Source organism: Aotus nancymaae, unplaced genomic scaffold, assembly GCF_030222135.1.
Source record: "Aotus nancymaae isolate 86718 unplaced genomic scaffold, 86718_ANA_hifiasm-v0.15.2.pri h1tg000025l, whole genome shotgun sequence".
NCBI classification, from domain to species: Eukaryota; Metazoa; Chordata; class Mammalia; order Primates; family Aotidae; genus Aotus; species Aotus nancymaae.
In genome coordinates this window covers 29,464,542-29,478,176 of record NW_026988438.1, presented here as the reverse complement: position 1 = coordinate 29,478,176, position 13,635 = coordinate 29,464,542, and the positions used below count along the sequence as shown (strand labels likewise).

General features: G+C 52.7%; 1 protein-coding gene across 3 annotated transcripts in view; it reads left to right on the top strand.

Moving 5' to 3' along the window:
- Nucleotides 1-1,455: 1,455 nt before the first annotated feature.
- Nucleotides 1,456-13,635, top strand: part of ADCYAP1R1 (ADCYAP receptor type I) — a 47,038-nt gene continuing 34,858 nt past the window's right edge. For all 3 annotated transcript variants that reach the window (XM_012475136.3, XM_012475135.3, XM_012475134.3), the window contains exons 1-2: nucleotides 1,456-1,538; nucleotides 3,052-3,157. In XM_012475136.3, coding sequence (XP_012330559.1) covers nucleotides 1,488-1,538; nucleotides 3,052-3,157 — 157 coding nt within the window. In that variant the 5' untranslated portion in view covers nucleotides 1,456-1,487. The remainder of the gene's footprint in view (nucleotides 1,539-3,051; nucleotides 3,158-13,635) is intronic.

The following is a 13,635-nucleotide window of genomic DNA, read 5'->3' as shown; positions in this document are numbered from 1 at the left end:
AAGGAGAGAGGGAGGGGACGTGGTTAGGCAGAGAGTGAGGGACACAAAGGCCCCCGGGGTGCAGCAGCTCTGCCCCGCTGGTAGGGCGTGTGCAAGGACTCATGGTTGGGATGCACATGAAGGATTTGCTCGGGCCCCCTACGGCCTCCTGGGCTAGGCACCTGTGGGTTAGCAGTGCCCTGATATGGGCCTACTCAATCTCTTTTATAACAATTTAATAGTAATAAATTTAAAATAATCATAACCATCGTACAGCTGTGCCGGAGCCTATTTAGCAGTGCCTGTTGATGGATGCTTTGCTGCCCCATTTTTTATTGTTGATGCTATTTTAAAGGATGCTGTGGCGAATATGCTTGCATATGCTTCCTTTTGTCCAAGTGCAAACATTTCTCAGATGCAGAATTGCTGTGTTGTAGGGTATGTGTAGTAATGATCAATTTTAGAAGCAGAGTATGCTCTTCCCCTGGGAGGGTGCTCTTGCAGACTCCTCTCTCAACTCCCTGTAACCTGTCTGTCTGGTCCCCACCAGTGGCTCCAGTCCTTGCAGACCTGCTCCCTTGGAGCTCCTGCAGGTCTGAGGCCTGAGCACATGCTTCAGCTGTCAGTGTGTTTCCCGTGTCATGGTTCAAAGCTTTATCCTAAAGTAGAGTGAGGTAGGGCAAAAAGAGGGTGTAACTGTTAGGGTACCAGGCCAGGCAGCTGGAACAAAGAGGCCCCTTCAGAGGGTAAATTAGCTGGAAGGTGGCTTCCCTTTGGCGTAACAGTCTGGAGCTGGGTGAGCCCTCCAGGCAGGCCCTGTGGCTGGGCTCCACGAGGTCACTTGGCGGTCCTGCCTCCTCTCATAGTGTTAGTGTTGCTGCCTACACCCCCAGATACTGTTCACGTCCACACTGTCAAAGTGGGGTTTGGCATTTGGGAAGGGTGAAAGAGCAGGAGCAGAGATCATGCCACACCCTCATACACAGAGGGTGCAGATGTGGCCACATGCTGCCACCCACATTCCATAAGTGCTAATAACTTCATCATGTACCCACACCTCCAAGCAAGAGAGACCAGGAAACATCTCTAGATGAGCATGCACATGGCCAGCTAAAACTTTGTCACTGTGGAGGAGGGTGAACATGCAAGGATTTGGGGAGAAAATCCCTCTGGTGCCAAGGAGAAAGCCATTCCAGACCATGCCAGGAGACGGATGGAGCTGAGCCAGTGTGTGCCCACAGTATCCCCAGCACCTAGCACAGACTGAGTGCCTAGCATGTTTGCAGGGCAGAAGAAGAAAGAGCAAGATGGATGCAGGCATGGAGGTGGGGTTATCCTTGGAGGCTGAGAGCCATGCTGCAGGGAGCTGGGGGAATGAGGAAGGCAGGTGGTCTCGCCCCCGCACAACCCCGCCACAGCACTAGTTCCACAGGATTCACACCTTTCCTTCTTCTCTAGCCCGGAGACACATTGGGGCTGACCCGCCGCAGTGCTGGCCGAGAAGTGTCATGGCTGGTGTCATGCAGGTCTCCCTGGCTGCTTTCCTCCTGCTGCCTATGGTAAGAGCCCAGGAACATCTCTGGGAGTCTCAAGCTCACCTGAGCCCCTGCTCTGGAGAACCCATGTCTTTTGTGTGCCCTCAGCTCAACTATTCACTTGGCTGGTATTTCTGCCAACACCACCACTGGGCCCCCCAGCGCCTTTGTGTGAATCAGAAAAGATGTACCTTCCTCAAGACCCTATATTGATTTGACCAGAATTTATTACAAAATGTACAAATCTTTATGATGGTAATGTGTGGCAACATTTAAGTTGCACAGTACACAATCTGCTCAGCTGAACGCAGGATCTCTGGTCAGGGCTGCCGAAGTCTCTTTTGATTTTCTCGTCACCAGCCCACCAAGCCCTCAGGATAGAACTCAGAAGACTGCCCTCTGCTCAGATCTCTCCCTGAGCAAAGGTAGGGATGGGGAGTGAGCAGAGGACGACTCCCAGGTACTGGTCCCATCACGCGACCTGAGATTTCAGAGTAGCAGTGGGTGAGCCTGCCCTCAGGACCCTGGGTACCAGTTCTGTCTCTGCCCTGACTCACTGTGTGGTCAGACAAGCCTATCCCTTTCCCTGGAAACTGCCTGCACATCTGTGAATAGTAGGGATTGGACTCTGTCCCCAAACATGGCCCTTGGCAACTCAAATGCCTTGTGACTGCCTCCTCACTTGCTGACATCCCCCTGGGAACCATCCCTGCCCTGGGGGTTTGAGTTAAAGTGACAGCATTTGGAAGCAGCTGTCATGATAGCAGTGCATGGGCTGTGAAGTTACTTGGTCCTGAACTTGGTGCCCATATCTGCTCTTAACCAGCTGTGTGATTTTGGGCTGGAGTTTCTTAACCTCTCTGAGCCCCAGTTTCTTCTTCTGTAAATAAGGGTGGTGAGTAGGCCCCACTAAATGGCACCACTGCTCCTTAGCCTGCAGCTGCTGGGGGCACCTTCTCCCTGAGCCCCTGGAGAAGACAGACAATGAGATTTCTCCGCCCGACTTCTCCCTACCACTTGTTTTGTCCCCTAGACTGCAGTTGTGGCCTTGTGGCCCCTGGAGTCAGACCTCCTGGGTTCGATTCCTCACTTTTCAGTCTACTGAGCCCTATGACTTTGAGCAGGTGACTTAACATCTCTGTACTTAAGTTTCCACATCTGTAAAATGGAAAATGATAAAAGTAGCACTTCATAGTACTCTCCAGACCTGTATGCATGCACACATATGACAGAATAATGCATGCACCGAGTGAAGGGCTGTATATGCTTCCTATTATTACAAGATGTGGAAACTGAGACCCAAGGAGGGAATGGGATCTGTCCAAAGCCACACATTGAGTTGGTGACTGAGAAGAGCCCTCACAGTATCTCTCAAGGTGAATGCCAGGGCCTCTGCTGGCCTTGACATCTCTTGTCACCTTCCTCTCTGGTACTGCTCCCCACTCCCCCCAGGACACTGCCCCTCGGGCTTTGGTAGGAGGGCTTGCAGACAGGCCTCCCTGCCCACTCCCACTATCCATCCTGTGTTCTCCCACAGGCCCCCGCCATGCATTCTGACTGCATCTTCAAGAAGGAGCAAGCCATGTGCCTGGAGAAGATCCAGAGGGCCAATGAGCTGATGGGCTTCAATGATTCCTCTCCAGGTGAGCGGGGCAGCAGGGAGCATGCCATGTCCCCAGTGCCAGCTTGTTAAACTGTTTTCAAGGGTATAGGTTTCTGGGACCTTCAGCAAGCCCTCCGGAATACTGATGTCTTGGATCTGCTCTGGACAATGATGCTGGGGCCGCCCTCCTCAAGGCTGGTGTGCCCTGGATGCCTCACGGCTGTTCTGGGTGACTGGGCATGGCTGTCTTTTCTCCCACAGGGGCCAGGATAGCACTGGTGCCTGGGCTGGGCAGTGGCTGTCAAGAGCTTGTTAGCAGGCAGCATGGGCCTGGTGGCAGCAGGGACACAGCTGTTGCCTGTGGCTGAGCTGTAAAGTGCTTGGTCAACCCAGGGCAGGTAATACGGGGTCCTTTCCCACCTCCTCTGCTCATTCCATCAGCAGCTAGAGAAGAAGCAACAGCAGGAAATGCAGTCCTGAAGACTCAGGTACAATGCTTCTCCTGGGGCTGCATTTGAGGAGGGTCCTGCTTCCCTGTGCCGGAGGAAGCACACATTGCAGGACACTGAGCATTCTTAGCCTCTCCCATTAAATGCCCATAATGTCCCCGACCACAATGACAACCACAAAATGCCTTCCAACGGTTCAAATGTCCCAAGGGAGTGGGGTACGACCCCTGGTGAGAACCAGTGGCCCCATTGAACCCCTCCCCCTCCAAACTCCCATTGTGCAGATGGGAAGCTAAGGCGCATAGAGCAAAGGCATCATCAGCTTTTGGCCTAAGGGGACTTTGGGGATTTGGGGGAGGGGGCATCCCAGAGGCCTCGCCAGCCTCACTTTTGCCTCAATCGTTGGAGGACTGGCTCCATGTTGCCCAAGTAGGGCTCTCTGCTCAGGCCGGAGGGATTCATTTTTCCTTCTGGATCCTCCTGGCTCCTCTGAGCACCATCTGTTTAAACACTTGATTAATCTGCGGCCCAGTTAAATGTAATGGTCCCACTGGACGGAGCTCCCTGGCCAGTTGCTTCTCAGTGAACATTAACTGGTAAGGGAGCTACTCTGGGTCATGCTGGCCTTTGCCTCCATCTGAGCTCTTGCTCAGCCCTAACCAAGGCTGAATGTGGATTCGGGGCACCGCCAGTGAGGGAAACTGAGGCAGGGGGCCCAGAAGAGCACACAGTTGGAGGAGGCCAAAAGAATATCCCAAGGATATCTGGTCCGAGTCTCTGTTTGGACTTGGGAAAGCCGAGTCCAGAGGGCAGGGATGGTGTGGATCACATGGAGGATCAGGCTGAGGTGGGTCTGGAACCCAAGTGTCCTGCTCCAACCCAGGGCCATTGTTCCTGCATCTCATGTCTCAGACACATCTGGGGTTGCGCAATAAAAGCATTCAGGAGGGAAGAATAGAGGCAGGGGCTGGCGTGGGACAGGGACCTCAGGGTAAGCTGTGTGCAGTTTAATTGCACACCTGCTTGTTGAATTCCGGGCTGAGAAGTCAAGACAGGCCTGTTCACAGGGATGTCGTGGCAGAGACAAGGGAGGCGGATGTCAGGCTGGACATACAGCATCCCAGGAGGGGCCAGGCCAGTGCTGGGGAGGAGGTCTCACCCGCAGGCGTGTGCTCTGGAGAGGAAGAGATGAGTTCTCTTGGGAAGGATTCATATAGTGAAACTGGATCCTTGCTTCTCAAACCTGGCTACACATCAGAATCACTGGGGAACTTTCAGAAAAATGCACTCAAGCCACAATCCAAACCAATTAAATCAGAAGCTTGGGTCCATCATAGTCACCATAGATTTTAAAAGCTCCCCAGGCAATTCTAATGAGAAGCTGCTGTTGAGAACCCTTGAGTATGGCCCAAGGGATAGGTAGGCATTTGAAGGCAGGGGAGAATTGAGGGCTAGATGAATGGGTGAACACTGTAGGCTGAGGAAACCACAGGAGGTGGGAGCCTGGTGTTTTTGGCAGTCTTGAGTAATGTCCTGTATCTGGAACTCAGAATTGGAGCAGATGGGTTGGGCTATTGAGGGGGCATGGCAGAGGGCCCAGGGTGTGTATTTCATGTCCATTGCTGCTGGAGTTGAAGGCGGGGGAAGGCAGTGGCTGGCTCCCACGGAGCTGGCATCTCTGCAACTGCCCTGGGGGCTCCACTCACCCCTCCTCAGGGACCCTGTGAGTCAGGGCTGGCCACAGGAGGTTGGGGTGTGAAGGATTCTCCAAGAGGTGAGTGAATCGCTCCCCTTTAACCCTGTCCAGATGGGAGAGGAGGCTGTACCCTCTCACAGTCTGCCTAAGGAAAGGGTCCCTCATCTCTACCTCTCCCCTCCCTTGAGTCATAGGATAGGGCTTTATAAAACAGAGCTGAGCTAATTAAGCAGAAGCAAAGGGCACCCATTAGGTGAGAAAGAGGAAAAGACTAAAGGCCCAGCTGGACCACCAACTCCATGGCTCTTTCCTGCTCTGGGCCTCAGGATCTCCTCCTTTAAAATGAGTGGGATGGAGTGCATCATGTTAATAGCCAGGCCCTCTATAGACTTCCTGTGTGCCAGACTCTATGCCAGTACTTCATTCTACCACCACAGCAGCTGGGCAGGGGAAAGTGTGTGGGTCTGTTATGACCCCAATTTCATATTTAAGGTAACTGAGGCCCAAAGAGGTTATGCACTTTGCTTAAGGGCATAGTCTACTAAGAGGCAGAGGTGGAACTTGATCTCAGGCAGCCTGTACCCTTGACTGCTGGGATGCACCGCCTCTGAAGAGTGACACGCTCTGAGTCCCAGCACTGCTGCCCCCGCCCCCACCGCCCAGCCACAGCACCAGACGTCGGATCTTTGAAGGGCCCTTAACACCTTAATTTTCATGTCTGAAAAATAGAGGAAAAGTATACCTACCACATAGGATTATTGCATTAAGTGATAAAAGTCTGTGAGAAATGCGAAGGACAGTGTATGACATTTGCTAAGCGCTTAACTAAGATGCTATATTATTAGGAGCTGTCATCTCATAGTGTTGGGGGTCTCCAGGGCTCCCACCTTTTGCTAGATCCCAGTTCTTCTGGTGAGTAGAGAGATCTCTCTAGGCAGCAGGTGAGTGCCACGTGGAACAATCCTGGAAGAGCAGGGGAGTGGTTGGGGACCAGATCTGGGCTTCAGAGGGCAGATGGAGAGTACGGGAAGATGGAGAGAAGCATTTGGCTGGGGAAAGGTACAAAGGGAGCAGTGAGTAAGGCAGGTGGGCACTGGGTTCTCCGTCTCTCTCTCAGACACGCATGCATGTACACGCATACACACACACGAGAACTCATTTAACTCACAAAGCTATAGGCTCGGTAGAGTTTCACCCCCATTTGACAGGTGAGGCTGCTCGGACGCAGAGAGGTTAGGTTACTTGTCTCTTATCTAGTAAACCCCTCAGCCGGGAAGGTGGAACCAAGGTGTGCATGTGGATGGTTCTGGAGTCTGTGCCTTCACCCCTGGGCTACATTGCTGCTCAGAAGAGGAATGAGGAGACACCCTAGCCCTCAGCTTTCCCCTTGCCAGGGCGAGAAGTCATACAGCAGAGGAGGCTACAGTGAGGCTGGAAAGAGGCCTTGGGAGAGAGGGGCCCTGAAATGTGCTTGAGGTCTGGCCCTTTCATAGCTATGAAAAGGCCAAAGGGCGTTTGTGTTTCTAAGGCCTGGGATAGAATGTCTCGACTTCTAATGACTTGCTTGGGAAGGAGAGGGGCAGGCCAGGGGGAAGGGAGGCCCCTGGAAGAGCCTGCCCTGCAGGCTGAGGTTGGAGGACTCTCCTCAAGGGGGCCTCAAGTTCTTGGAGAGCATTGACCTTGTTGTCACCCACCAGGGGAGGACTTAATTTTCCCCCATTGCCCTTTAAGAACCTCTAGCCTGCTCTTAGGGGCGCCCTGGCTGGAGCTGGGCTTCTTGGCTACAAGTTCAACACTCTTGGGAAAGATGAGCCTCCACCCCTCTCATCATACCTGCAGCTCTGTAGAGCCCCCAGGAGCATTTAAAGATGCTGATGTCCAGGCCCCCTCCAGACCAAAGTCTTCAGCATTTGGGTGGGTGTGTAGGGGGGCTCCATGTAGTGTTAAAAGCCTCCAGGCAATTCTAAAGTGTATCCAGGTCTGAGAACACTGGCCAGAGCACAGCATCCACCAGCTCACTCATGCCATCTCAGGCAGAGAGCAGCCTCTCAGGGCACAGACAAACCAGGCTGGGGAGCTCACCACTAGCCACGTCAAATCTGGATGTACCAAAGAATCGACGTCTGTGCGTTGTTATTAATCTGTGCCAGCCCTCTTGCTGCATCTGTTTCCTGTGCCTTCGCTGCCCGTGTGGCCCCAAGCACACACCATGCACAGAATGCTGGCCAAAGCTCAGCTCATGTCCTTGAAACACACTTGAAAAAGGAAACCTGACAGCTTGTTCCAGTGCCTGTGAGTATAAACTCACAACAGTGTCTTTTATAGAGTTTAACATACTTGTATATATTTTGTGTGTATGTATTAAATCTAGTAACATGAGTCAATTGGAACAGGAGCCTTGATCTGTTAGGTGGATTATGTCTGTGGCACTGTGTGTGTGGCTGGGGGGATGCAGGGAGATTCCAGGAAGCACTTGTTTCCTTCAAGCCCTTGCTCCTCACTGGTCCTGGGACCTCCACCCCATAGAGAACCTAGAATGGTGCTGTGAAGAGTGGCTTTCAGAGTGGTCAGGACACAGATGTGCCGGGGGTAGCAGGCAGGGTAGCAGGCAGCTCAGCGAGGGTGAGAAATAGAGCCCAGAGAGGTGGCCATGGGGAGTGAAAGCAAGCTGGCAGCCTGGCTTGCTTTGTTTGCAAAATCCTTGGCATCTTTTAAAGGTGTTTATTGAGGAGAGGAGGGGGTTTGGAGATGCAGCCGTTTTGTCCCTCATTCCAAACCCCCGAATGCTAATGGGATTTGAGCCAATACCAAGTTGGCTTTGTCATATGATGCCCAGGGAGGCTGAGGTCAGAGGTGGCGGTCACTGGCCAACCACACTGGGGGCCAGAGCCAGCTACATGGGACGGGACCCAGGTCTGCCATCTCAGCCAGGGAGTGTGCTTTCTGCCACAGTACTCTTGTGACCAGACGGGAAGGACAAAAGATGCCTGTACCTGGGAACTGGCTTCATGGCTCAGCATCCCCAAGCCCACACAGCCCCCAGGCTCTGTTTCCTCTGCAGTCTGCCTGCCGAGGGTGAGACCAGCACGTCCACTTTGCAGGGCTGCAGGTTTCCATCAGCCCGGAAGCCTTCCCTGAATCTAAGCAGGGTTGGTTGGTGTGGTCCTCCGTGGGGGCTCCCCACACTCTGGTGGAAGAGGAAGAGGAGTGGCCATGGCAGAGTCAGCAGAGAGCAGGCTTGGAGGGAGGATGGGAAGGCCTGCTCATTGCTATTCTGACCTGGTCTCAGAGGCCTGTCCAGGGCACCAAGTGCCTTGAACCAGTCCTCTCTACCCCCACTAGAGGGGAGAGGCCAAGAGGAGAGAAGCACACAGGGCTGGGTCCAGGCTTCCCCATCCTTAGAGCAGGAGAAGCTTCTTGTCTGGGTCTCTCAGTTGCTCTGAGACCCAACAGGCATCAAGCCTGGGGAAAGGGTGGTGTCTGCAGGGACCCTTATGCTGAGGAACTTATTCCGTCTGACAGAGGGTTTCACTTCTATCCAAACTTGTGTTTTCCTGAAGTTTGGTCATTCTCAAACTTGAATATCAGATTTTTCACTAAAATGCAGGTTGCTGGGGCCACTCCCAGAGCTTCTGAGTAGATCCGGATGGGGCCTGAGCATCTGCATTTCCAGCAAGTTCCCAGGTGGTGTTGCCCATCTGCAGTCCCTTGAGAACCACTGACTTCCAAAGGGAAGGGCGGCATCTTTAATCCTCTGCCACCCCCAGCACTCAGCTCACAGCGGGGTCCTCATGTTGTGGAACAGAAACATTGGCTGTATAAGTTTTGGTAAATTGAATTGTTTTTACTCTTGGATTGCATGCTAAAATGGGGACCTTGTTCTAACAATACCCGGGCTTCCTCAGGTGGCTTCTCAAAGGAAGGACCATGGCTTTGTCCGAGTCTCTTTGGCGCCCTGCCCTATGGAGTTTTGAACACTGTGGAACTGGACAAAATCATCACCATGACAACCCAGGATTAGCTCCTTATTTTGTTCCAGGCAAAAGCTAATAGCTCGTGTGTTCTCTCTCAGTCACCCTGCCTGAGCAGATCCCTTCCCTCCTGCTCTCACACTTCACTGCCACTCCTGGGCACTTTATAATGTCTTAGGAGGGAGCAGCTCCAGAGAGTGTATGCAGCACTCCCCTACCCACCCCTAGGCCTGCATTCCTCTGCCCACGTCTCCCAGCGGGGGCCTTTACACAGATGGAGCCACTCCAAGGCTTGGAGTGCCGTCAGGATTGGTGAGGTCTCCCGGAGAACAGGACCTGTTCTGATTTGCAACCTCTGGAGGAGGAAAGGGAGGACAGGAACTTGGCCTTGGCTGCACTCGGCCATCTCCTCCCTGAAACATGTTTTCCTGGCTGCCGCGTCCCTCCCCTGTCCTGGTTTTCTTCCTCAGTCTTCTTTGCCAAGGCCTCTTCTAAATGTTGGCACTTCTGTTGGGGCCAGGCCTATTCTCTCTTCTTTTCTTCTCTGATCTCTGCTCTCTCACTAGACAAAGCATCCATGTCTGCAGCCTAAATAGCATCCCTGTGTTGCCCACCCCTGGCTCTCTTCTCCAGTTGTTACTTCTCTAGACTCCAGATTGTTCTCCAGCTGCCTACCTGACAGCTGTCTCCTCTTGGCTCTTAGCACCATCTCAAACTGAACATACCCAGACTAAGCTCTTACTTTCCAACTTGCTTAATTCCTCCAACATCTGCTTCTCACCTGGCTCTTTCCACTGTGGCAAATGATCCATCCATCCATCCACCCACCACCCATTCATCCACACACCGAAGTCAGAAACCTGGGTGACGTCCTTGGTACCTCTCCCCCATTCAGGATGTGTTAGTCAGGATGGCCTCGACTTTGCAGCAGTAACACATCAATCTTAAAATCTCAGAGACTTAGCACAGTAACATTTCTTGCTTGCATGTATCATAGGCCAGTAGGGTCAGCCGAGGTAGGAGGTGGAACTCGACTTCACCCAGTCATTTAGGGATCCAGGTTTCTTCCCTCTTGGAACATTGCTACCCTTAACATGTGGCCTTCAAGGGTGGTACAGAGAGGGAAGAGAGGAAGGCTGAGGAAGCCTGTGAGGCATGTTTTAGAGGCTGGTTCTGCACTCCACCTGCTCACCATTGGCGTGCCCTCAGTCAGGTGATGTGGGTGAGAACAGACTTTTGCACACTTGCCAAGCTAGGTCCAGCCAGTGTCTCGCCAAGCCCTGTCAGCCCTGCTCCTGACTCTGTCCCACACAGGACTCTTCTCCAACTCTGCTGCCTCCCCGTGTCTGCATCTCTGCTATTGGACTATATGATCTTCCCTACACAATCAAATCAAAGTATAACTCCTTTAAAGCCCATCTGTGTCAGGTCAAATAATGCCCCTCACCCTGCTCCAAGATGCCCACATCATCCTTATCCCTGAAATCTGTCAATATGTTACTTCACATAGCAAAAAGAACTTTGCAGAGGTAATTAAGGTTCTTGAACTGAGAATTTTATCCTGGATTATTTGGGTGGACCCAGTATCATCACGTGGGTCCTTATAAGTGAAAGGAGGAGGCAGGAGAATCAGAGAAGAGGAGACTTGAGGATGCCAAGCTGCTGGCTTCAAAGAGGGAGGAAGGGGCCATGAGCACAGGAATATGGGTGGCCTCTTAAATCTGGAAAAGGCAAGAAAATGGATTCTCCCCTAGAACCTCCAGATGAAATGCAACCCTGCTGACACCTTAATTTTAGTCCAGTGAGACCCATTTCGGACTTGTGACCTACAGGAATGTAAGATGAGCTTTGCCATTTTAAGACACTAAGTTTGCTTACAAACTTACAGCAGCAGTAGGGAATGAATACACCACCCAATGACATCTCTAAGCATTGAGCATAAAAATCTAAAAGTGTTAACACAACCCACTGGACTAAGAGCTCTGTGCACGCAGAGACTGTGCCTTTTCTATTCGCTCTTGTATTGCTCTGCAGTGTCTGACTCAGTGTGTCTTGAATAAATGAGTAATTAAGAGAGAGGGAGAGGAAATTGGGAAGAAAAAATAAGGTAAAAGAGGAGGGGGAGGAGAAGGAGAAAAGGCATCTTGAAATCTTCCAGTCTCAACAAAACTAAATTTTGTTGTGGAACATATGGGTCTGTGGAAGCTGGACGTACTGTGTGTGAGTGGAAGGAAAATCAGTTGCTGCTTTTAGTTAGAAAAACCCAAGGCTGTCTCGGGAGTCCAACTCCCATCCTCCCAACCTCCAGGGAACTGGGCCCTGGGAGGATTCAGCTCTAATCCCCTGAGGCAAGAGCAGTTTCCATTCAACAGAGGAGTGAAGGTGGGAGTCCGTTGGGCCCTCCCATCTGTGCTGGGCTGGGAGGTGGTAAGTGCAAGATAAATGGGCACCAGGGCATTCTGGGGAGCCCCAGGGAGGCAGCTGGGAGTCTTCTGAGACTGCAGCAAAGCAGGCTAGAGGACTGGGTAAAGGTCTTGGAGCTCTTGATAGGGCCAGAGACATTGTCTTCCAAACCCAGACTGGGATTTTGGTCCCGGGGTCCTGAGGGCTCATTCTAGGTTTCCCAGCTGCCCTGGTACTATGGGAACTGTCTTTACCACTCTAGAGGGGGCCCAGGCTGGGGACATAAGGGGTACCAGGAGGGCTTTGAGAGCTGTGGCAGATGAATCCTGAGAGCTCCCAGGCCCTGGGCTGGGGTGAAGCACCTTAGCAGATGCCGCTTAGGCAGCTTTAGCCACCCCAGCCATCCTCTGGGCTCCAGTACGTCCTGGGTGAATCTGTTTCAGATTTGAGCTCTGGTCACTCAAAGCTGGGAGTTCACAGAGAGACTCAGTCCTCCCTGTACACATAGGAAATGTGAATCATGGTGGAGGGGGCGGTGACTGGCCTGAGTCACTAGTGAGCCTGTGGCAGAAGGAGATCAGAACTCGAGTTTTAGGGCTTCCGGTGCTAATGCTGTGTGGAGAGCTCACCTTTCCCCCAAATCTGCCCTCAAACGTCAATTTCACAGCTTTGTGTTTTTCTCCACCACCGGCCCTGGTCCATAGATGGTCCCTGGCACAAGGCAGGCACTTAGTAAATAGTTAAGAGAATGTACCCCCTGTCCTGCTGCCAACACGAGAGCCCCCCTTCTCCCCTCGTGCCACCCTCCCGTCCTCTGCAGCCCTCCCTGCCCTCAACCCTCACGACCCTGCTCGCTCTGTCTGAAGTGGCCCCGTGACCTCGGCAATGTCAGATGGCAGGAGTAGCTGGCTGTGCCAGGGTCTAATGTTCTCCATTAAGGGAACATCTGTTGGCTGGGGCTCCTGAGGCATGGGCCAGACACAGCCACGCTCCATGGCCGTTCCGCGGTCAACATGGGCTGCAGCAGCCAAAGATGTGCTATTGGTTCTCTTTCAAGGACATGATGTCACAGCCAGGCACATGCTGGCTAGATGTCCTCTGCTAACCGTTACACAGGAATCACCGATGACTGGCCCATTGCTCTGAGACCTGGTACCCAGCTCCCTTCATCTGGCCTTTAATATCTTTGCCTTCTTGGCTTTTTGTTCTCAGAACTTTCTATGGTACATCTAGCTCCCAAACTCTGTCATTTGTGAGCAGGATGCTATGGGCCAATGTGACTGGGTGCGGATTCCAAAATAGCCCAGTGTGAATTCCGAGACAGGATTTTCTCAATCTAGAAGCTGTGGATGCCTTCTGGTCCAAACAGCACTCAAGCGTCATGGACCCCAACAAAGACTGTGAGCTCATGGTGCCTCCTCCAGGCCCCTCCTCTTCCCAGTATCTTCTCAGGTGTCCTCTGGGCCCTGTCAGCAGCCCTTCCCCAGGCCATCTCACCTTGCAGGTCCCTGCTTCACCTCCCTGCCTATGGAGGCCTCTCGGGGTAATGGTTCCCAGGGACACCTAATTGGGATAATGAAATTAATGATTCTGACAGCAGTGAACAGGCATTGAATGAGCCTGGCTCAGAGCTTTGCACATGTGAACTCATTAATCCTCACAGCAGCCCTGTGAGGTGGGCTCCGTCGGTCACCCGCTGTCCCCGATATGGCACAGAAACCCTCTTCATAGCCTTCTCCTTTATAATCCCCTAACAGATGGACAGCCCTTTCCTGCAAGTCTCCTCTGCTGCCTGGCACCCCACACCCCTGCCTCCCACCACACCTGTGCCGCTCTCTCCTGCTTGCATCACTACATGCATTTCCTCTGCCTACTCCATAAATACGGGGTCTCCATGCTCCGTCTCCATACAGAACCCATAGCACGGTTCTCTCCTCCATGCTCTTCTCACTGTACATCCCTTCCCAAAGTGAGCTGTCTCATCCCATGGCCTCAACCA